Source organism: Puma concolor, chromosome A3 (genome assembly GCF_028749965.1).
Source record: "Puma concolor isolate L17-30 chromosome A3, mPumCon1.1.hap2, whole genome shotgun sequence".
Classification (NCBI taxonomy): Eukaryota; Metazoa; Chordata; class Mammalia; order Carnivora; family Felidae; genus Puma; species Puma concolor.
In genome coordinates this window covers 81,093,579-81,119,242 of record NC_141669.1, presented here as the reverse complement: position 1 = coordinate 81,119,242, position 25,664 = coordinate 81,093,579, and the positions used below count along the sequence as shown (strand labels likewise).

At 37.6% G+C, this 25,664-nt stretch overlaps 1 protein-coding gene across 5 annotated transcripts in view; it reads left to right on the top strand.

Moving 5' to 3' along the window:
- Positions 1 to 25,664, top strand: part of AFF3 (ALF transcription elongation factor 3) — a 578,761-nt gene that overhangs the window by 357,730 nt on the left and 195,367 nt on the right. For all 5 annotated transcript variants that reach the window (XM_086701326.1, XM_086701328.1, XM_086701330.1 and 2 more), the window contains one exon: positions 16,329 to 16,409. In XM_086701326.1, coding sequence (XP_086557452.1) covers positions 16,329 to 16,409 — 81 coding nt within the window. The remainder of the gene's footprint in view (positions 1 to 16,328; positions 16,410 to 25,664) is intronic.

Sequence of the window (25,664 nt, the reverse complement as noted above, 5' to 3'; positions counted from 1 at the left end):
GACTCACTCCCTTACATGTATATACTCACTCAAACATCTTTTGGTTCAATTGGAATAATACTGTCCTGTTCTATTTAGGCTTTTATTACAATAAATATTTTTTGTGATCAGGTTTCAATATTTAGACACGTTTGCTGCTATATAATAAAATTGTCACATATTGGTAATTATATTAAATATTTTTCAAAGATAAAATTTGTATTGTTCACCTTTTCTTCTAAAGAGTTGCTTTTCCTTCCAAGTTTTCTTGTCCATTTTTACTTCAGGAATTCTTTCCATAGATTCAAAAATGTATTTATGTGACAACCTGACAGATAAACAGAGCTAATTTCTAAATACTCTGATGTCAAAACGGGCAAAGATATAAAAAGGTATTTCAGGAATAGGAAAAGAAGATGCCTAATAAATATGCTACACTAATAATTAGAGATGCAATCAAAGCAACAGTTCAAGCATTTTTTTTTTCCTATAAAATTGGCAGTGGGGCCCCTGTGTGTCTTATTTGGTTAGGCATCCAACTCTTGATTTTGACTCAGGTCATGATCTCATGGTCCTGAGATCAAGCCTCTCTCCCTCTCCCTTTGCCCTTCCTCTACGCGCTCTCTCTCTCTTTCTCTCAAAAATAAATCAATAAACAATAAATAAATAAATAAATAAATAAATAAATAAATAAATAAATAAAGGTGATGAGGTAAAAAAATGTTGAGGTATAAATGATAAATAAAATTATAATATATTTAAAGAGTCCATCATGATGATGAGATATACATATACCTTGTGAAAATATTTCCACCATGAAGTTAATTAACACTTCTGTCATCTCACCTTTTTTTTAAGTTTTCAGCAAATTTCATTTATACAATACAGTATTTACATTACATGATTAACAACTATACATTTGGGTCTCAGGCTTTATTTCTCCTCTAAGTGAAAGTTTGTACTCTTTTACCAACCTCTCCCTATTTTTCCCAAACCCCAACCTCAGGCAACCACCATTCTATTCTCTGTTTCTATGAATTCAACTTTCTTTAGATTCCACCTGTAGTGATGCTGGACAGTATTTGTCTTTCTCTGTTTAGTATATTTTACTTGGAATAATTTCCTCAAGGTCCATCCATGTTATCACAAAAGGCAAGATTTTCTCTTTTGTAAAGCTGAATAATATTCCATTGTATATACATACCACAGTTTCTTTTTCCATTCATCCATCAGTGGGCACTTAGGTTGTTTCCGTTCTTTGGCTATTATGAATAATGCTGCAATGAACGTGGGAATACAAATACGTCTTTGAGATAATGATTATCTCCTTTAGATATAATACCCAAATGTGAGCCTATTAAATCATGTAGTAGTTCTACTTTAATTTCTTGAGGAACTTCCATACTGTTTTCCATAGTAGCTGTACCACTTTACATTCCCAGCAACAGTGTACAAGGGCTTAATCTTCTCCACATCCTTGCCAGCATTTTTCATCTCATATCTTTTTTATAACAGACATCCTAACAGATGCGAGGTGATAGTTCATTGTGGTTTTGATGTGCATTTCTCTGATCATTAGTGATTCTGAGCTCCTTTTCATATACCTGTTGTACATCTGTATGTCTTCTTGGGAAATGTCTGTTCAGATCTTTGGGTTACTTGTTTTTTGTTTTTTGTTTTTTTTTGCTTTTGGGTTGTATGAGTTCCTTATACATTTTGGATATTTATCAGATATGTGGTTTGCAAATCTCCTACGCCACAAGTTTTCTTTTCATTTTGTTGATGTTTCCTTTGCTGTGTAGAAGCTTTTAGTTTCATGGAGTCCTGCTTGTTTATTTTTGCATTTATTGCCTTTGCTTTTTGTGTCAAAACTGAGAGATCAATGTCAAGGAACTTACTCCCTGTGTTCTCTTCTAGGAATTTTTTTGTATCAGGTCTTTTATTCTGTTTCACAGTTTACATCTTCTTATATTGTGCATTTATTAACAAATTGTTGTAGTTATTTTTAATACTTTTGGCTTTTAGCCTTATACTACAGTTATAGGTAATTATATACTACCACTATAAGATTAGAGTATTCTGTATTTAACTACATATTTACCTTAACCAGTGAGTTTTATTCTCTCTTGTATTTTTATGTTACTAATTAGCATCCCTTCAGATTGAAGAACTCCCTTTAACATTTCTTAAAAGGCTGGTCTAGTGATGATGGAAGGATTTTTTCAAGTAGAGTATCCTCAGGTGGCAGGGTTTTTTTCTGTGACAGCATTTTGAATGTATCACCCCACTGCCTTCAGGCCTGCAAGGTTTCTCCTGAAAAATCTGTTGATAATATTGTGGTATTTCCCTCGTATGTAACAAGTTGCTTCTTTCTTGCTGCTTTTAAGATTCTCTCTTTGTCTTTAGCTTTTGACAGTTTAATTATAATATGTGTCAGCATGAGTTTCTTTGGAAACTTCTTCTTCTTTGGAACTTCATCTTCTTTGGCACTTTCTGGGATTCCTGGATCTGGGTGTTTGTTTCCTTTTTCAACTTAGAGAAGTTTTCAGCCATTATTTATCTGAGTAAATTTCAGCCCATTTTTCTCTTTTCTCTTTCTGGGATCCCCATAATGTATATTGGTACATGTAATGGTGTCCTATAAGTCCCTTAAGCTAGCTCACTCTTTTTTATTCTTTTTGTTTTCTTTTTGTACCTCTTATTGGATGAATTCCACTGCCCTGTTATCAGGTTCACTGATTTTTTTTTCCTTCCTCTTGATTTAGTGTGCTGTTCAATCCCTCTATTAAATTTTCCAACTCATTTATTACATTCATCAGCTTTGTGATTTTTTCATACCTTTTAATATTTTCTACATCTTTGTTGAAATTCTCACTTTGTTTATAAATTGATTTCCTGACCTCAGTGAGCATCTTTATAAATATTACTCTGGGGGCGCCTGGGTGGCGCAGTCGGTTAAGCTTCCGACTTCAGCCAGGTCACGATCTCACGGTCCGTGAGTTCGAGCCCCACGTCAGGCTCTGGGCTGATGGCTCAGAGCCTGGAGCCTGTTTCCGATTCTGTGTCTCCCTCTCTCTCTGCCCCTCGCCCGTTCATGCTCTGTCTCTCTCTGTCCCAAAAATAAATAAACGTCGAAAAAAATTAAAAAAAAATATTACTCTGAACCTTCAATTGGATAAATCACTTATCTCTGTTTCATTAGGATTGGTTTCTGGAGATTTATCTTTTTTTGTTTGGAACACAGTTCCCAATTTCTTCCTTTCTGAGATGTTCTGTCTCAGAGCCTAGAGCCTGTTTCCGATTCTGTGTCTCCCTCTCTCTCTGCCCCTCGCCCGTTCATGCTCTGTCTCTCTCTGTCCCAAAAATAAATAAACGTCGAAAAAAAAAATTAAAAAAAAAATATTACTCTGAACCTTCAATTGGATAAATCACTTATCTCTGTTTCATTAGGATTGGTTTCTGGAGATTTATCTTTTTTTGTTTGGAACACAGTTCCCAATTTCTTCCTTTCTGAGATGTTCTGTCTCAGAGCCTAGAGCCTGTTTCCGATTCTGTGTCTCCCTCTCTCTCTGCCCCTCGCCCGTTCATGCTCTGTCTCTCTCTGTCCCAAAAATAAATAAACGTCGAAAAAAAAATTAAAAAAAAAATATTACTCTGAACCTTCAATTGGATAAATCACTTATCTCTGTTTCATTAGGATTGGTTTCTGGAGATTTATCTTTTTTTGTTTGGAACACAGTTCCCAATTTCTTCCTTTCTGGGATGTTCTGTTTGTTTCTGCATATTAGATAAAATAGCCACCTCTCCCTGGCTTGAAAGACTGGTTTTGTATAGTTGAGTCCAGTCAACCCACCCAGTTTGAGCTCCTGGTTACCTCTCAAACATTTGTGATTGTCCAAGCTGCCATTTTGGCTCTGTGGTGGCTCCCAGTAGTTGAGAGTATGCCAAGACTTTTCAGTGTCCCAAAGGGGAGGATTGTAGTTAGCACTTAGATGCACATTGATCAGAAGCCAGCCCCTCTGGAACACATGCACTCTTATTCCATCCAGGGAGAAACTGGGAGATGGGAATCTTTGCCTGCTACCTCTGCACTTTGCCCAGGTGTATAGCCACAAACGCTCCTATATCCCTTAATGACTGCTTCTGTGTTTTTTGTAATCCTGTGGGACTCATGAATGTGAGCCTTGCTGGCTTTTGGAGCTAGGTGATTTGGGGGCCCATCCCTCAAATGGAAGCCTTCAAATTTGGGGTGCTAGCTATGTGACCCATACCCTTTGCTCTTCAGAGAGAAGCTGGGACTTAGGGGTTTCCTCCCAGTTATATGCTGTGCCAGGGATGGTATTTATGGCATGAGTCTCAGCCTTTTCTACCTGTTTCAATGTGGACATTTTCTCTGTCACCTGACATGTAGAATTCAGTCATGTAGTTCCTGGATTTCTCTCAGAGGAGATTACTCCATGTGTAGGTGTATATTCAGTGTGTCCATGAGAGGAGGGAAATTCAGTAGCCTCCTATGCCACCATCTTGGTCCAGTAGCCACTGCAAATAGGATTTTTAAGAAGAGTATTAATAAAAGTCTTTAGAAACTTTCATATACTTTTCATATGAAAAGGGCTTTCATATACTGTTACAGGATATGTAAATTAATAGACCATTTTGAGAGAACAATTTGACAATATATTAGCATTTGAAATATTTATGCCATTTGACCTAGAAATTCTATACAAGGAATTTATACTCTGGAAGTAATATAGAGCCATGAAAAGATCGATGTACAAGGATTTTTTTCCAAAGTATGGTTTATAGTCACGAAAAAAGGCAACAAACCAACTCTCCATCACTTGATTAAATAAACTATCATACTTCCAGTCAGATTAAATAAACTATAGTACTTCCAGGCAGTGGATTGCCTGTGTAGCCTTTCAAAAGAAGATACATTTATCAGTTGTATTGGCAAAGAAGAAATTAAAGATGAAAATGATTAAGTCACCGAACAGTATGACCTCATTAAAAATATATGGATAATCCCCATATTAGTATAAGTATATAAAAAATTGGATAAGTACCCAGTGCTTGAAACTGTTCACTCTGAGCATTCTCCATAATTGTTAGGATCCTGAGTGGCTTTCACTTTCCTGCATTTTATATTTTTACAATGTTTAACTTTTAACAAGAAGCATATATTATTTATGTAAACAGAAAGATGCAGTGAAGATAATTTTTCAATTAAATTAAAAATTAAATTGAAATCATGTGTCCTAGCCTAACAGAGATTACATGTGCAGTTAAGAACTTCACTGAGTCAGGAATAGATACAAACAGAGAGGGCAGGGATTGCCTCAAGTCCCCCCAACGCGGCCCCATCTAATCAGAAGAAAGTAGGTACTCCAAACTTGGGACTCCCAGAGACCTCTCGCTGTGATGATCTCAAATGCTTCCAAGATATGCAGGTCACCATTTTAAGAAATGGCTAGTTTACCACTGAGTAGTTTTAATGGTTATTATATTATATTATATTATATTATATTATATTATATTATATATTATATTACATTATATTATATTATACTAACTTAAACTGCATTGTGTTATGTTATATAATACTATATAAAGTTATGTACATGTTTACTGTCTATCTCATTTTTTCCAGAACGTAGCATCTGTGAGGATGGGGATCATATTTGCAGCTGTGTCTCCAGCACCTAAAACAGTACTTAGCACAAAGCACCTGTGGAATATTGTCAGAAATTGTTAGAAAGTTTATAGAAACCAAACTCTTCCTGAGAGCTTTAACAAGTTGCCTCTAATTATGTTGGGTGTCTCCATGAGCCACATGTAATGTTTTTTCCACAAGGTAGCCCCTTGGATGTCTGACACAGCAACTTATTCTTCTTTTTTGCCAAACTAATTAGACACATTAGACCAATGCAACAACCATGAGAACTATGATACCTCAACCAGCATCCATTATGGCCAGGATAGACGTTGGTGGCTGGGGTGGCTCCATGAGAAAACCAGAAGAAATAAAAACATAGCAGCCACGAGGAATATGGATGTATTGTGTTTACAGTGTTCACTGTTTGTTGCTTGTTGCCCCACTGGTGCTCACAATTCCACATGCGTTGTATTCTGTGTTGCATCCCCAGAACATAGTGTTGCACCTGGTACATAGTGGATGGTTAGAAATGAGTTCAGTTGAATGTACATCTGGATGCACTAGTAGAAACTGAATTGATTGGTCTAACTAGTCATAAACTATTCAGCATGATTGTAGACCTCTTCTCAAGACAGGAAACTATGTCTGGTGTTGTCAGCAAGGATCAAGGAATAGAAACATCTGTCTCAAATTTGTAGATTGTCCATTTGCTTTTGTGTATTCTGAACCTTCCTTCTCACTTTCTCCCCATGGAGACATCTGCAAGATCATCTTTGCTTCCTAATTTCCTTAAGGTCTTTTCTTTCCCCCTTTCAAGACACAGCATCTGAGTTCAGGATCTTATCTTCCTTAGACATCATTAATTTGGTGCCTTCGTCTTTTATCTTCATTTCTTTGTTCTCACAGAATATCTTTTCCCAAGGGATAAGCTCTTTACAGGCTATACTAACTCAGTCTTTTTTGTTGCCTTTTCTTCTAAGAAAAGTAGTTATCATTCTGTTTTTATTTTGGCCCTAACTTCTCTTTTCTCGCAGACCTATGAACTTCTGGTGGAAAGTATTTTAATCTTTTGCCTCCCCTTTTTCAGGATATATTAACCTCATGGTTTAAAAAGAAAAAAAAAAAGGATGGTCTCTCCAAAACTAATCAGCTTTCCTTCTTCCTCCCGATTTGGCTGTCTATATCTGGAATACTTCAGTAGACATTTCCTGTATTTTTTAAAGTCATCCTGCCTTTTACATCCATCCATAAGATGAGGAAATATCCCTGCTAGCTAGGGCGATGCCACTCAGTGATTTCTAAATTACCCCTCAAACTGAGAAGAAATACTTGGGTGAAGTTAATAGACAGAAACCTGCATGTTCGAAGGGAACTTAGCTGGGAAAGGACTTGAAAGGGAGAAAGGCGTGCACCATCAGCAAGGTTGGGCTAAGGGCAGCACAGCTGCTGAGACTTGCCTTCCCTCTGGGGAACCAGACATCCTACTGTACCAGGGACTTTTATCTTAGCCCCAGTGGCTCTCTGGTTCTCTTCTTACCCTGCCTGCCTGCCTTGCTCTGTGCCCTGCCTTGATGTCAACTCCTACCACCATGATCCAGTAGCTTTCTGTCTCTATATTCATGTTTCCCCATTGCCTCCTTCAGATCATTTTAGAAGAGCTCTCAGGTCAGTACTTGCAGTAGTAGTCTATAGGCATAAAAACAAAGCCTCTAATCTCTTAAGAACCCCAAACCCAATTCTGGAAAGAGAATGCATTCCACTTATTACTAATTGTCCCATTTCAGAAAAATACCAGACAATGAGACAGCACCCCCCTCTTTATGCACATGGTGCTTTAGTAGCAAAGGGAGTGAGGGAAGCAAATTATTGTTTAATAAGCACACTTTCATTATGCCTTCTATTTGACTATGAATAATTAACCAGTTAAATATTAAATAATTAACAGAGTGAAATAGATTAAAAAACAAACTCATAAATGCCTTCTCCTATAGCCATCCCCATCTCTTCACAAAGTCTAAGCCAAAAGCTGCCAACGCTAATTATAAAGGTAGTGATACAGCCATAATCACCTTCTTTGGAGCACCTACTTTTTGCCAGACACTATGCACTCTGTTTGTTTGTCACTAACCCTTTTAGTAATCCTACAAGATAGGGTTATTAACACCAATTTACAGATGAGGACATCAATAATCAGAAAAGCAAACTTGCCCAAGGTCATTCTGCTGGTTCACGGCAGGGACAAGATGACACGTGGTTTCTCAGATGCTGACTCCAAACCTGTTCTGCCATTCCACTTCTCTATAATTGAGAGATGGGTTTTGGCGAATGCACTTTTATTATTATCTGTCTGTGGAAGGGGGTTCAGGAACATAAGTAAGAGGAAAACATGGCCAAGAATGTAATTATCACCCTCTTCCCCCTCCTGGCCTCCACAGTCTTCCTCTCTGTCCCAAGTAATACCTTCTTTACCTTAGATACGTATGAAAGAGCAGTTTGATTATTGCAAACCACAGCTAGTTCTAGGATTAATTAGTCTATACATCTAGTAGGAGGGCTAATTTCTGGTTGTTTGTGCTGTCACAAAAAAGGTGTTATGTAGAGCAGAAGTAAGGTGACAGTGGCACCATTAATAACATGACCTTTCTTATGAGCTGGTTAGGAATTTGGTTCATTTCTCATAAACCTAGACTTAATATGACTTATTCTTAGAAATGATACAGGAAAGGGGTGCCTGGGTGGCTCAGTCGTTTGAATGTCCCAACTTCAGCTCAGGTCATGACTTCACAGTTTGTGGTTTCAAGCCCCACATTGGGCTCTATGCTGACAGTTCAGAGCCTGGAGCCTGTTTCGGATTCTGTGTCTCCCTCTTTATCTGCCCCTCACCCACTCTCACTCTGTCTGTCTCTCTCTCAAAAATAAATAAACATTAAAAATTTTTTCAAAAAAGAAATGGTACAGGAAAATACCAATCCCATATTCAGAATGTGGGAAATCCTCCTACTGCCCCGCCAAATGCTTTATTTTTTTTGTGAAAGCATCTTTTAAAATTACACTAATTAATGCTTCTCAACAGGAGCACAAGGTTTTTAAGAGTGCAGGAAACTAGCAGGTGTCTGTGTGTTGCAGCAGGAACTCTGGGGTGAAGTTGTCACCTGGGTTTAACAAGAGTCGTTAAGTTCCTACAGCTGTACACTCAACATCAAAACCCTCTTTAAATTCCAAGAACCCAAAGTGATTTTACTACTTTTAACATTTTAACACAATGTTTAGTTCTAGAGACAACCCACAATTAAAGAATAGAAATTATAATATTTTTAAGCCCGGGGGAAAAAATGAATGTTGAAAGCCAGGTGAATCTAAAAATGAATTATGGAATTGTATGGTTCTTATTTTTCCAGAAAGTCCCAGGGAAATAGATAAAACAAGGCTCTTAACACAGAGGGACAAGACAATAAAACAAGTTACATCCATCTTCCTGCCCCCAAAGAAACTGGAAAACAACAAAACTGCATCTAGAACAAGAAATCTTCAGAAAAGTCTAAAATGAAGGGATCTAGCATGAAATAAATTTTTGGAATGGCAGCTGTATTTTGACTTCAGTCAGTGCTCTTATCCTCAAGCTATCCTCTAATCCTTATTGGAGAGTCCAGAGTTTACAGGGTTGCTGAAGTCAGGGAGCTGAGACGTGGGTCTCTAGTGCACAGGATGGATTTCCTTACGAGAAATCACACTCTTTACATGTGAAGGAAATAATGAAAGGCCAGACACAGTGTGGTATCAGAGAACTGAAAATCTGATGGCCCAAGGAGCAAGTGTGATGCACCCACCTAAGACACCCTTGAAATTTCCAGGTTGAAGTCTTTTGTATTTTTCAGTCCCCAGTGCTTGCCTTCCCCGCATAGGCCCATGGGGGTCATACTGTTTTCTAACACAGGTGTTCTTGTCTTTCTCAATCTGTGAAAGCTGAATTGAAAACTGCTTCTCAAGTTGATGCCATTAATCTTGACCTACGTGGTGCGTCCTCCATTTTATCCATTGATGATTAACCTCATTGAGAACAAGAGGATAGCCTTACCTTAAAAGGCTCTGGCTTAGATTAGTTGGTGTTCCAAATCTGAGATTCTTCTCTCCAGGAGACATGTATAAGACCAGAAAATACAGCTCCTGGGAATCCCCTTCTCAGGCCAGTTTTAGTCCAAATTGGACATATTCCTGGGTTTTCTTTTTTTTTTTTTTTTTCAACGTTTATTTATTTTTGGGACAGAGAGAGACAGAGCATGAACGGGGGAGGGGCAGAGAGAGAGGGAGACACAGAATCTGAAACAGGCTCCAGGCTCTGAGCCATCAGCCCAGAGCCCGATGCGGGGCTCGAACTCACGGACCGCGAGATCGTGACCTGGCTGAAGTCGGACGCTTAACCGACTGCGCCACCCAGGCGCCCCTATTCCTGGGTTTTCAATATGAAGAAACAAGATTTCACTATGATTTTTGGTAATGCTACAATTATACGTTTTTATTGGTTATTTGCTTAGTTATAATTTTAGCAGCCTAGGCTGTACTGTAAAAAAAATAGAAGAAAGTACTTTCCTTTTTCAGCAGCTACTATTTTTCTAAAAGGTTTCCATGAGTAGTGTTTCCGTCAAGATAATGATTGTTGTTATTGTTAATGGACATGAATACATTATATTCACTATTATTTTTCATACTATAGGTCTTTTACTATAGTAACAAAATGAGGATGTTCTTGAATTTTTGTTGATTTAGGGTAAAACTTTAGCCTGCTTGTTCAGAGCCAAAATCTGCCCAGCCTTTGAGTTTGACCTTGAAGTCTATTTAAAGTCCAGGGATGGATTGACAATTAGAATATACTCTCTAGCCCCATTAGGGAAGGATTTGTGTGCTTCCCCCAGTTTTTCTTACTCAAGAGCTGCTGCTCTGAATCCCAGGTATGGGCCTTCCAGAGTGTTTCCCTTCACCAGATACAGTACTCTTGTTAGCTACCCGCATTTAAAGGATATGTAATTTTTATTACACTTTTCTGTTGTTGGAAGCACTTATCTGATAAGAGTGTCATAACACAAATAATTTGTGTGAAACTGAAAACAAAATAGTGCTCTGATCTGCAGCAGCCACCGCCATACATAAAAGTCGACTTTGGCAGTTTGTATTTTTGTTCCCAAGTGATGGAATTAAACCAGTGTTTTATTTTGAGAAGAGTGAGTTTCTAAGCACAAAGAATGCTGGAGTTAGCTATGGTCATCTGCCAGGCCTGTGGAGGTAGACACCCCGTTTTAGCAGACCTCTGAGTTGGCAGCAGATGTTGAAACATTGCTGAAAGAGAAAGAAGATATTCAGTCGCTCTCAATCCTGGCAACCATCATATGTGTTTCGTAGAACAAGTATAGCTTATTGGTGTTATCATTCTAGAAGGAGAGAAAAGAGAATCCTAGGGAAATTAAATGAATTCCTATTACTTTATCCATTGTGCTAGGCCTCCAGAGAGCTATAAGAGAGTTTAAAAGACATAATCCCTTCCCTCAAACAGGTTATACGGTAAGACCTTGGACTGTGAGTAACGTGTTCTGGGAGTGTTCCGCAAGATGAGTGAACATTTCTAGTAAATTTTAACTTGATAAATGAGCGATGTCTTGCAATATGTGTATGTGATGCCAAACATCACATGGTCACAACTGAGCCACCGGTTCTTGAATTTCGCTTTGATGTACAAGTGATTTGGATTACAAGCATGTTTTTGGAATGAATTATGCCCACAAACCGAGGTTTTACTCTAATCTAACAAGGGTTATAAATTCATAATCTGATAGTGGTAACACATGAAAGGTAAAGTCACAGCCCCAGGTAGCATGGAAATGTTAAGTAGGGGACACAGATCACAGTAATGGAGAGGTGGAGGGTGTGGCTCTCGCTAAGGATCACGCTGGTCAGTGACCTTCATAAAGAGACGAGGGATGAGAAAGAATGAAGAGATAAGTGAAGTTGGAAAAACATGAAAGGAAAAGCAAAAAAATGTCAGGATAGGAAAACCTAGGGCAGGACAAGAAGTAAACCCATCTGGCTTGTGGGGAGGACCGTACAGAAAAGTAACAAGCAGTAACACTGCAGTGTTTCTTGATGGCACCATATGACAGAGCATCTTGAATGCTTGGACCAGAGTCACTGGAAGCTTTTGAGCAAGTGTAGCATAGTAACTATTTTAAATAAAACACTTGGGTGACAGTGATCAGGATAGATTGTAGTGGGGAGACAGTAGGCAAGGAGAGAGACCAGGGAAAGTATTTCTCTATTTGCTGATTTTAATAGGGAAATTTAAATGTTGTTCAAAAATTTTCTGGTTTCCTCTGTTTGCAAACTAACTATACTTTACGGATCTTTATACTGTATATTTTGAACACTAAGATTTCAGGCTAAAATTCAACTGCCTTGAATAACAAAGAGCTACACTGCTTAATGAATGGATGCCCTAAGCCTCTGACCATTTGTCCTAGGACAGGCTGATGAAGGTGACACCAGAGTAAGTGGGGAGCTGCATGGAGGGAGAGGGTTGTGCAAAATGAGTACATGAAAGTCTGCTCACCTTTAAGCTCTGGACTCTTGGGACTCAAGGTCAATCTTACAGTAAAATAGATGTGAAAATGGACACTGGCCTGTATGCCCCATGGCCTTCAGAAAACCAGTATAAGGAGGATAGAAAAAAAAAGTTGGACAGTTAATGAAATGCAGTATTCTATACTGTTATCATTGAACCATCTGTTACTTCATTTAGCAGAAAAGTGAGTGTATTTACTATAAAGAGACTTGGCATTTTAAGCCTATATAAGAAATAAGAAGACACCCTGAAATACATCCTTTGGGTAACTAGACATCTGCTTGGAGAGATGGGACTAGTGAGGCTGTGTTAAGACAGATATGTCTTATTCTTAATCCTACCAGTTGGCTAAGGAACCTGAGCTCAAAACTGAGGCCCTCTCAGTTTGAGGAATAGGGTGTGACCTCATTCCTAAGTGGCAAGAAAATCAAAAAGGAAGGAAGGCAGACAAAGAAGTGGCAAGGGACATTAGAATTTCAGAAAGCAACTACCTAAACTCTGGAGTAATTGGCCTTACATTACTTCTGTGATCCAGGAAGTGGCTACAGGATAGCCACTGTGATGATGGGATGGTTGAGGAGAGGAAGTCAAGAGCATGAGTGGGGGTGGGGGACAATGGGCACAGTGGCATGGGATTGATGACCTTGCAATGGGTAGGAATCTTTTCCTGTGAAGAATATTTTGTGAGACAAACTAATTGAAATTTTAGAAGTTATCAAAAATTATACCTTTGTTTACATTTTAAACTACTAGAAACAGGTATAAATTAAACGCTTAAAAAAAAAGAAAACAAATCTCATTATTATTATGTCAAGGCTCTGTTCCCATGAGAAAACTTAGGGACAGTGTAAAGAATCATTATTATGATTCTTTCTTAGGAATCATGGTAATTGCTTTAAATAAGTTTCTGTTTTAGTACTCTATAGTTTGTGTTAATAATTGCTAGCTTAATTGCAGGTTACATTTGCATAATACTTCATTCTTTTATCAAAACACTTTCCCATGTATTCTCTCATCTCAGTATCCCAATATCTAAAGCTCAGAGAGAAATTCTGTTTCTCAGTTTAGAGACCCAGAATTCTGAAACTCAGTTTGATGTTAATCAGTACTGTCTTTTATAGAGTGATTAAACATAAAGGAACATGCTATGCTCCTTATATGTATTATCTCATTTAGTCTTCATGATTAAACCATGAGATTGTTAACATCTCTATTTCCTCTGGTTCTAAAATACTACAAGCTGAGATTTGATTGATTCCTAAGTCTGTGATTTTAAAATCACTACAATTTACTCAAGATGTCACTTACCTAAGCTCACTGAGCTAGTGTGACAGAAGAGGAAATAGGAATAATCTATTTGTTCTTAATTTTCCCATCCAACCCTAATGGAGAATTTTTACATAATAAATGATCAATCTTTTAAAAAATCATCGCACATTGATTTTTAAAGTATATATTTAAATAGTTTGTGTAAAGAATTCTTATGTTTTTTTTGGAAATTCTAAAGATTTAAATGTTTTAAGCAACCCATTTATCATTCCTTCATATATTTAGCAGAACTCATTAGGTTGAAAAATTACATAGAAATCGTTAGAATTAAAATAAAGTTAGTGAGCAGTTTTGCATTGAAATATGGGTGTTCAGTTCAATTCAGTGAGTTAATTTTGAGTGTTTAGTATTTATAATGTGCTTCAGTCTACACAAAGACATGTTGGCAGTATCCCTCTCTGAAGAAATTTTCAGTCCTTCTTTAAAGGATTATGTTTAATAGATCTGAATATTATTGAAACATATTATTGAGATTCCTAAGTATGATTTCTGTTCTTCTTTGGAGGAAGGAATGGGAGGGGAAAGAGGAAGAAATGGTTGTGTGCAGATTGAGGTATGTACTCATAAAACTGTAAGACAAAAAATAATCTAACAGGTACTACGAGAGAGAAAAACAAATACTTTTGGAGGAGCATGAGAAGGGAACCGTCTTATCATCTTGGAATGGAAGGGGAATCAGCAAAGGCCTCAAGACATAGATGATGTTTAAGATGAGCCTTAGTGGATGGATAGAAATCCAAAGTGCATATGAGGGCAGGACATTCACACACAAAAGTATAGTGTCAATGAAAACAGAGGTGTAGTTTTTCTTATACGTACTGTGCGTGTAGATTAATAAAAAGGCACAAGGCGGAAAACAGACTTTGTTGTAGAAGGTCTTGAATACTAGGATGAGGTCTTTAAGAGCAAATGCAGTGAAGTGAAAGACAAATAGTGGGCTGGAGGTAGGAGATATATGTGCAAATTTCAGCGGTGGCATTTATGAATTGAGTGAACTTGGGCAAATCAGTTAATCTCTTTGAGCAATATGGATGTAATAATAATTAGTAATAATTAAAGGTTGAGTGTAAATTTAAAATCTTGTGTGGAAATACTGTGAAAACTGTAAAGCACAACAGGAGTCATTGGGCCATGGTTGTCATCATATTGTTATGTATATAGTGGGATGTGAAAATTTTGGAGGAGTGAAGCTTTTCATCTGGATCTGTAGTCTAGAAGAATTAAGTTGGCAGGAGTGTAGCAGAAGGATTAATAACAGCAAAAGAAAGAACCAGTGAAGAAGCTATTAAAGTAATTCAGGTTAAAAGTAGTGAAGTTGTGATTAGTATGGTAGAGATATTGAAGAGATACTGTCCCAATTTGGCCTTCATCCAAAAATATACTGAGCACCCACTCTGTTCCTTGACACTAACTCAGCATTCCTGCATAACTACCTCAAAAGAGACAACATGGATAGATACAGGATAGAATTGGCCAAGACTTGGGGAGCAGAGTTAAGAGGAGAGAAGGACATAGAGGGTCACTGGATCTTCCTTTGCTTTCCACTGGAAACACCTTGGTAACAGCACAATGGAGAAGGGACATCTCAAATGCATATGAGCTTAACCCACCTACAGAACAGGTGTTAGGGTGGGTGAGAGATGTTAATAAGGTCAATAAATACTTCCCCGGGTGGGTTTGACTCTGTCTGCTCCCAGTGTGGGTCTGCACTATCTAAGGTATTGAAGGAGGAGAGTTACCAAAACAAAACAAAACAAAACAAAACGCACAAGACCATCCTTAAGAATGTCTTTGACTTGAAAAACCTGACAGAATCCCTTTTTCCCAAGCGAGGTGAGAAAATGTCTTCAACTAAAAAGAATTTCTCACTTTGCTTAAAACAGATCAACTACTGTTTCTATGCTTGCTTGGGTTTGAAGGTGGAAGGAAAAAAAAAACGGGTTAAAACCCTACTTGTAAACACCGAGTAAGTTTCCTGGTGATCAGAAATTGATTGAATTTAATTGTACAATCACTTAGTGACTGCACATCCCTTCCAGGAGGTGGAACTGGAGGAGAAAACTATAAGTGAATAAACAACCGTTCTCTCTCACACAGTGCAGTGTACGTGTGTGTCAAAACACATACCACAGAGGACTGTGCATTGAGCTGAAGTTGTATTCTTAACACTGTTATAAAAATGGCAAGATACTTACTTCTCTCTCTATTTCATACATGTGATACGTTTTTTTACTTCTCCATGAAGGAAATTTTTATGAAGACCAAAGTGATTTGTGGGGCTTATTGAAAACTCATACTAATATTAGTTTTGAACAAAATAAAAAAGTCCTCTAATAATGACCCTAAAGTCAGAAGTACTTTGTACATTCCTTCAGAAACACCCTGTGAAATTTTGTGGGATCAAGTCCAAGAGAAGCAGCCCCCTTTGTACAGCATTTTCCATAGAGCTTTTACTACTGGGTTGTCCCTTTACTCGGGAGCTTAAATGAAGTAAAAAATAGGACAGCCTTGCAGATCTTTTTAAGATATAAAGGGAGCATGGGGATAGCCATGGAACCAAGAATTGGTAAAATTAGGAAAAGAAATCATGAAAGTGGGTCTCACATCCTTTTTTAAAAAATCCCTTTCATTCTTTATTCATCTCTTGTTCATTCCTGTCCCTTCCATGTATTAAGGCAGGCTCATATAGCTGTTTTATATGCTACTGACTTTAAATAATCTCTGTATTACAAAGCTGTGTTTTTTCCCTCTCTTTAGGAGATGACCTGGCTCCCACCACTTTCTGCTGTTCAAGCACCTGGCAAAGTGGAACCAAGCAAATTTCCATTTCCAAATAAGGTGAGATCTTGCAACACTCAGGAGGAATATGCTTTACTCACACAGAGATTTTTAGTGGATAGTGGATTTTCCCTTGGTTGTTTTTTCCTCTGTAAATATTCCTGCCAGAGGCATATGGCTTTGATTTTCAACAATTTGCAAGCATGTATTTATTCATCAAAAGGAGAAAATTAAGCTTTGACTTCCATACTTTCTGCAAAATGTGATGCATATTATAATTGTCATTTTATCTAAAAACATTTGTGAAATTGAAATGCATCTTAACAATCATTTTATACATTCAGTGTGATTGTGTCTTTTTTTTCTCCTGAAAAGCTATTATTAAATTGATGATGTATCTTAAAATCAATGTCTTAGAATTGAAGACATGTAGTATATCATTGCTCTTGGGGATCTTTTGTAAACCTTAAAATATTTTCTAGGACTTTAAAAGACAAATTTCCATATTTTCTAAGGACAAGCACACACTCAAAAAATCAGCCACAATATATCTACTTAAATTACATGTGAGTCTAATAGGTTTTATTTTCTATTCTTCACCATACAACTAACACTTAACTACATATTCATAAATATAAAATTATGCAAGTAGAAGCAAAATATAAAAGTGTCCAATACCCTCATCCAGATTTTATTTCCCTACCCAGAGTTTACTCTCAAGAGTTTGGTGTGTACCCTTTTAGCCATCTTTGCTGTGCATTATATACATATATGTGCATATGCAGTTTTAAAAAACTCTTAAGTGGTATAGTTCTACAAACATTTCTTCTAAGAGTTTTTCAGATACCTTGAATGCATATCATTGCTAAATACCAACATTGCAACTTTTTACAGTGAATTATTAAAATAACATTTCATTATAATTATCACAGTGGTAAATTCCATTCTAAGAGCTGACTTTCATTTCCCTTAACAAAGTGTATTTGGAGATCTTTCCAAGTAAATACATGGAAATGTTCTTCATTATTTAATAGCAGCACAATCTTTTGTCATATGAACTGTAGTTTATTTGGTCAAGCTCCTTTTGATGGATATTGAAATTGTTTATGGTTTGTTGTTATCACAAGCATTAGCACAACCAACATTTTTTGTAATGTCTCTTGTATATCTCTTATTAAATATCTCTAGTACAGATATCTAGAATAGGAATTGGGTGCTGGAAAAATGAGAAACCATATTTAGCTTTGACTGTGTTTCAATAGTACTTTTTATGCATCTTGCCAACGTTTAACATTATCTGGTTTTATATCATTGTGTCTGTAGTGTGGGTGAAAAACTGATATCCCATTGTTTTAATTTGCATTTCTCCAATTACTTTGAAGTTTGAGCATTGACCGTTTTTCCTTTACAAATTGCCCATTTGTATCCATTACCAATTTTAAAAAATGATTTATAGGAACTCCTTATATCTTATTCATTTGTCTGTTATATATGATGCAACTATTTTCTTACAACCTTATTTATGTACCTTTTATACTAGTAAAGTGTTTAATTTTTATGTCAGAGAAAAGTTATTTCCTGCTCCAACATTCTAACAGTGTTCTCTGTTTTATTCTCATTTTTTATAGTTTCGTTTTTGGATTTTAAAAAAGTTTTTGTGGTTGGTATAACATAGGATTCTAGCTTTCTTCTTTTCAGTGGTTAGGAAATCATTGTTACACTACCAACTAATTAGTCCATGTCCCCCCTACCCCCACCACTGGTTTGAAATGCCACCTATGTCAACAATTGAATTTGTTTCAGGACTGTCCATTTGTTTTTGTTTTTGTTTTTGTTTTTCAGTATATTTCTTTAATTCTTTCCCAATAACTTATTTTTAAATCAGAGGTTGACAAGCTTTTTCTGTAAAGGATAACATTGTAAACAGTTTAGGCTTTGCAGACAATACCTAAATGAATGAATGTGGCTATGTTCAAATAAAATTTTATTTACTGAAACAGGTAGTGACACAATATATAAAGAACTCTTACAACCCACCAATGAAAAGATAACTCATTTTAAGAATGGGCAAAGGATTTAAATAGCCATTTCTCCCAAGAAGATCTACAAATGCCTGATTAAGTATATGAAAAGACACTATTGCTACTGTTAATCATTAGAGATACAAATCAGAACCATGGGAGATACTCTTTCGTGTCTACTTAAATGGCTAAAATCAGGGGCACCTTGGTGGCTCAGTTGGTTGAGTGTCTGACTTTGGCTCATGTCATTATTTCGCAGTTTGCGAGTTCAAGCCCTACATTGGGGTCGCTGCTGTCAGCGCAGAGCCCAATTTAGATCCTCTGTCCCCCTCTCTCTGCCCCTGTCCTGCTTGCTCTCGCTCTCTCTCTCTCTCTCCCTCTCTCTCAAAAATAAATAAAACATTAAAAAAAACTAAGAGCTACGGACACCTGGGTGGCTCAGTCAGTTGAGCATCCAGCTTCGGCTCCCGTCATGATCTCACAGGCTCTGTGCTAAGAGCTCAGAGCTTGGAGCCTGCTTCGGATTCTGTGTCTCCCTCTCTCTCTGCCCCTCCCCTGCTCACACTCTGTCTCTCTCGCTCTTAAAAATAAATAAAAAATAAAAAAATTAAGAGCCTATTAAATGGCTAAAATCAAAGGCAAACAAACAATAATCAGTGTTGGCAAGAGTATTGAGAAACTGGAACTCTGTTATCAATTGCTGGTAGGATCTAAAAAGAAGCAGCCTCTTTGAAAGACACTTTAACAGTTCCTCAAAAGTTTAACATCAGGTTATCATATGATCCAGCAATTCCACTCCTGGGTATCTATTCAAGAGAATTGAAAAGGAATGCTACTGGATTATATATATATCTGTTTACTGAACTCCTTTTCATTCTGCTAGATTTTTTTTTTTTTTGGTAGACTTATATTTTCCAAGTGGGGAGAAACAGAATATGTAGCAGTAAAATACATAACATGTTAGATTATGATGTATAGTGAAAGGAAGATAATGGATGCTGATGGTGAATGGGGGTGGATGAATATTAAATAGCTTAAGAGAGACCATCCTAAGGAGGTGACACTTGAGCTGAAGGAAGAGAAGGAGTGAGTCACACAGACAAGTCGAGGAAGGGAGTTCTGGGCAGATGGAAGTGAAAGTGCCTGCATGCTGGAGGGACCACAGGGCCACTGGGGTCAGGGCAGAGCAACCCAGGCAAGGAACAGTAAGTGACACAGTGAGGTAAATGCAGTCACATTATGCTGGGACAGTATGGCCACTAAAAGATTTGGGGCTTTACATGAAATAAAAAGCTGTTAAGAGTTTTGCAAATAACAAATGCGTTCCATTTTATCCTTCTTATTGTGTCGGCTGAAGTCTATACATTTTTTTGTCATATTCATGACATTAATAAGGATTATTCTAATCATTGAGTATAATTGTTAACAGTGAGTATAAGAATTGCGTATTATAGGTCCAGCTGAGGTAGCTTCCTTCTATTTCTAGCTTTCTGAACATTTAATTTTTTTTCATGTTTAAAACTTAAGGTACAATTCACAAGTAGCAAATTTACTCTTTTTTAGTATCCTGCAGGTTTTGAGACCACCACACTCAAGGTACAGAAGCATTTCATCGCCACCCAAAACTCCCCCTTGATACTCTCTAGTCAACACCTGCTGTACCCCAATCCCTAGCAATTGCTAATCTGTTTTCCAGAGTATATATGAATAGAACAAGTTTGAATTTAGTTGAAATTTATTCAGTATTTATTGAGATGTTCATAATTTTTTTTAATCTGCTAATATAGAAAATTACATTAATAGATTCTCTAATTTTTTTAATCACCTGTATATTCCTATTATTATCTTCCTTGACTATGGTGTATTGTTCATTTGATACACTTTTGGATTCAATATGCCAATATTTAATTTAGGAATGTTACTCCTGTGTTCATAAGTGATCTTGGTCTAGTTATCTTTTTGTGTATGTTTGTTCAGTTTTGACATCAGGAATATAACTGCCTTCTATAATGAATTCTTTAGCTTTCTACCTTTTTCTGTATTCTGGGATAGTTTAAATAACATGCCAGTTTCCCCCTCCTTAAAGGCGTGAAGTAACTCAACCGTAAGACATACTGTACATAATTTTCTTTTAAGAGTAGATCTCGAATTATATTTTCATTTTCTTGTATGCCTATTGGCTTTTTCAAATTTTCTACCTCTTCTTCGGTTAATCTTTCTTTGTTCCTTTTTTTTCCTCCTTTAGGGTTTTCAAACATATACATAATATCCTGTGTTTCTAGTAACTGCCTTTTAATGTTTAATACATTAACCTATTTAAACTTATTTTTATCAACACCTACAATTAACTTATATCCATATTCTACCCCCAAATATAAAACAATTAGTTTTAGTTTGGTCTTCCCTCACCATCATTTCTCAGTTTGAGATTACCGTATTTCAAATTGTCATTATTAGAACCATTTTCCAGCATTACACCTTAACAATTATTTGTTAGCTCCTTAATTGGTCCTTAATTGGTCATTGTTTCTTGTGTCTCAAGTCTTTTTTTTTTTTTAACATTTGCTTATTGTTTTGCTAGAGTGTATTTTTTAGCAGGTTTTTAGTCCAGACTTGATCTAAAGTCTCTGATAGTCCTTTTCTGCACTTAGCTTCAATCCTTACACTTCTCCTCTTTGTTTGATCATTCCATCAATAATATCGTCTAGGCCTCTTGCCTTAAATACTCTCCATGCCAAGCATATGACTTGTAAATTTATTTCTCTAGACCTTTCTCTGTGCCCCAAACTCCATACTTGTATTTGTACGAATTTACACAACATCTTCGCTTGGATACCTAACAAATAGCTTAAGCTTGATATATTAAAAACTGAGCTCTCAATCCCCCCCACAAACCTTTGATCCCAGTGCTTCTCAGTAAGTGATTTCTCCATTTTTGCAGCTGGCTCAAGCCAAAAACCTTAGAGTCATCTGTATTTGTTTTCTAAGACACCTGTAACAAAATACACAAAGTGAGCAGCTTAAAGTAAAAGAAATTTATTTCCTCAGAGTTCTGGAGCCTGGAAGTGTGAAATCAGGTGTCAGCAGGGCCTTGCTCATTCTGAAGGTTCTAGGGAAGAATCCTTCCTTGCCTCTTCCCAGCTTCTGATGACTGTCAGAAGTCTGCCATATTCTTTGGCTTGTAGCTACATGACTTTCATTTCTGCCTCTACAGTCACATGGCTGTCTTCCCTCTCTGTGTGTCTATGTCTCAATCTCCCTTCTGTTATAAGGACTGCAGTCATTAGATTTAGGGCCCACCCTAATCTAGTGTGTCCTTGATTTTACCTGTGAGAACCCTATATCCACATGAAGTCAAATTTACAGATTCTGAGTGGACATGAGCTTTTGGAGGATGCTATTCAGCTCAGTACACCATCCTTGACTCCTCTTTCTCTCATACCACACATCCAACCCATAATTAAATCATGTCTACTCTACTTTGAAGATATATCTTGAATCTAAATCCTTCCCCTACCATCACAGCTACCTCTGTAGCTGTGTACCTCCGGTCTACACTCTCTCACCTTTTGCATTAATTGTTGCAAAATGAGGTAGAGTGTACCTCCGGTCTACACTCTCTCACCTTTTGCATTAATTGTTGCAATAACTCCCTAACTAGTCTTCCTGTTTCCATACTTGCTCTACCTACCACTTTGTTCTGAGCCATGATCACATCTAGTTTGGACTCTTACAATTCTCCAACCATTTACCCTAGCCTCTAATACACAGCCTATTCTCCACACAGTAGCCTCAACAATACTTTCTTGAGTCTTGCTTTTTAATCCATTCAGCCACTCTGTGTCTTTAGATTGGAGAATTTAATTCATTTACATTTGAAGTAAGTACTGACACTGTCATTTTGTTAATTGTTTCCTAGCTGGTTTTTTTTTTTTTTTCAACGTTTATTTATTTTTGGGACAGAGAGAGACAGAGCATGAACGGGGGAGGGGCAGAGAGAGAGGGAGACACAGAATCGGAAACAGGCTCCAGGCTCCGAGCCATCAGCCCAGAGCCTGACGCGGGGCTCGAACTCACGGACTGCGAGATCGTGACCTGGCTGAAGTCGGACGCTTAACGGACTGCGCCACCCAGGCGCCCCTCCTAGCTGTTTTTGTAGTTCCTTTCTGTTTTCTCCTTCTCTCCCTCTCTTCCTTTGTGGTGTGATGACTTTCTTTAGTGGTATGCTTGTATTCCTGTATCTTTTCTGTATTTACTATAGGTTTTTGCTTTATGATTACCATGAGGCTTACGTATAACAATTTATATCCATAACAGTCTATTTTAAATTGATAACAACTTAACTTTGATCACATTAAAGCTGAACATTTTTTATTCTCTCCCTGCCGTGTTTTAGTTTTGGTGTCACACTTCACATGTTTTTGTCTTGTGTATACCCTAACTAATTATTGTAATCATGGCTATTTTTACCACTTCTATCTTTTAACCATCATTCTACCTTTATAATAATTAATCCACTACCTTAACTATATATTTACTTTTCCAGTAAGATTTACTCTTTCAGATGTTTTCTTGTTATTAATTAGACCACTTCTTTTCAGTTTCATGATGTTCCTTCAGCATTATCTCTTGCAAGGCTGGTTAGTATGATGAACTCCTTTAGTTTTTCCTTGTCTAGAAAACTCTTGATCTCTCCTCTCCTTCAATTCTTAATGATAACTTTGCTGGGTCGAGTATTCTTGGTTAGAAGATTTTTTTCTTCCAGTACTTGACATATATCCTGCCACTCCCTTCTGACCTGAAGAGTTTGTGCTGAAACTCTTATGGGAGTTCCCTTGTGTATAACAAGTTGCTGCTCTTACTGCTTTTAATATTCTCTTTTTGTCTTTAATTTTTGACATTGTAATCATAATGTGCCTTGGTGTGGGTCTCTTTGGATTCATCTTTTTGGAACTCTCTGGTATTCCTGGATCTGGATTTCTGTTTCTTTCTCCAAGGTAGGGAAATTTTCAGCCATTATTTCTTCAAATAAGATTTTTGTCTGTTTCTCTTTTTCTCTTCCTTCTGGGAGCCCTGTAATGCAAATCTTAGTCTGTTGTCCTATATGTCCCTTAAACTATCTTATTTCATTCCTTTTTTCTCTCTTTTTGCTCCTTTGTTTGGTAAGTTCCACTGCCTTGTCTTTGAGTAGACTGGTCCTTTCTTACGTGTATTTTTCAGTTCATCATTGCATTCTTCACCTCTGTGACTTCTGTTTTGTACCTTCTTATATTTTACATCTCTTTGTTGAAATTCTCACTATGTTCATCCATTCTTCTCACCAGTTCAGTAAGCATTATTATGACCATTTCTTTGAACTTTTTATCAGGTAAATTATCTCTTTCATTAAGGTTTTTGTTTCCGAAGTTTTGCTTTCATTTGGAACACATTCCTCTCTCTCTTCATTTTGCTTGATTCTCTGCTGGTTTCTATATAGTAGGTCTGACAACCACTTCAGCCAGTCTTGAAGGAGTGGCCCCATGTAGCAAATGAACCTTTTTATTCAGCCCTGCCCAGATCTTGGTCATCTCTCAAACCTCTGTGCTTGTCCAAGAGCCTATTATATTTTTAACAGCCCCCAGTAGTTGAGGATGTGCCAAAACATGTCAATGTCCCAAAGGAAAGGATCACAGCACCTAGATTCAAGCTGACTACAAACCAGAGCCTCAGGCAGCAGCTTTTAAGGATGCAAACTTATACAATCCTGAGGGACCACAGGCATAAGCACTGCTGACCCCCAGAGCCAGGCAATCTGGAAGTGTTCCCTGGGCAGCAAAAGCAAAAGTTTGGGCTCCAAGGGACTGTATTCTGGGAGATACCAGCAAGCTAGGGCAAGCCAGAAGGAGAATGCAAAGATGGTTTCCACAGCATATGTTCCTTGACAGCAGTTCCATAAGCCACTAAGATATGTGTCATTCCAAAAGCCTGCCTCTCAGTCTGGAGCTCCAAGACAAGCAAAGTGGCTTCCTTCACAGAAAGACTGGGGGCAAGAGGCTGTGCCTCAGTCTACTCTCTGTGCAGTGCCCTGGATGTGGTAGCCTGCTGAGAACCTTCCTCTGATTGCCACAGTCCTATGGGACCCTGGAACACAAGCTCCTCAGGCACCAGATCCAGGTGATCAAGAGGCATCCCCTGGGCATCTGCTCTAAACACCAGTAACCAAACACACGTGAAGCTCCCCTCCAAGAGACATGGCATTCTAGAACACAGTCAGGATGAGTGCAAAGATAGCACCCACCCTCTGAAATAGCTGGAAAGGATTGCAGTCAGCTCCTAGATGCATGTTTAATTAGTAGCCTGCCCTGGAAGCCATAGCCATGATCATTAGCTACTAGGCCTCCTTCACAGAAAGACTGAGCTCCTAGGCCTGTTGCTTCTTGCTGTGTCCTTTGAACTCTTCTCCATTGGTTACAGTCTGTTGAACCTGTGAGTTTAAGCCCAACTGGCTACCCCAACCAGGCAATGTAGAGATGTGCCCTGGCAGCAGTCACAGAAATCAGGGCATCAGACAGGGATATGAGCTCCTCTCTGGGTGACATCTATTATTACAGTCCCCTGTGACCAGGATCAAGTTTTTTTTTTTTTTTAGAGAAACTTATTCCATATATATCTGTGGACTCAGTGTGTCTGCAGGAGGAGGTAAGGTCAAGATCTTCCTATGTCACCATCTTTAACCAGAACCTGCATGTCCCTCTTGCATTCAGAATTTCTCAGTAGCATTCTCCCACACAAAATACCATGCAAAATCCTTATAATTTTTGTATATAATCCTGCCAAAATAATAGCTTGACCCAAAGTACAATCAAATAAGCATTTTTATTACCTAAACATATCCATGGTTTAAGTACAATTTCTGGTGTAATTGAGCACACATACCAAGGCACATTTGGTTGTGACTTTTCCAAAAGAATTGTAGAAATTTGTTTTGTTGAATGTACATGGTTAAGTTTAAGTAGTAATCTACTTCCTGTGGTAAAATTGAGCCCTTATCTCATTAGTACAAAAAAATTACTTTTCAAGGCAGAAATTAAGTTATAAGAATATTATCTTCTACCCAAAAAGATACTTATTAAATATCAGCTAGGGCACAGAATTTCAAATTTAAATTTTAAAATGTGTGTTATTTAGGGGTGCCTGGGTGGCTCAGTTGGTTAAACATCTGACTCTTGATTTCAGCTCAGGTCATGATCTCATGGTCCATTAGATTGAGCCCTGTGCCAGGCTCCTGCTGGGCTTGGAGCCTGCTTAAGATTTT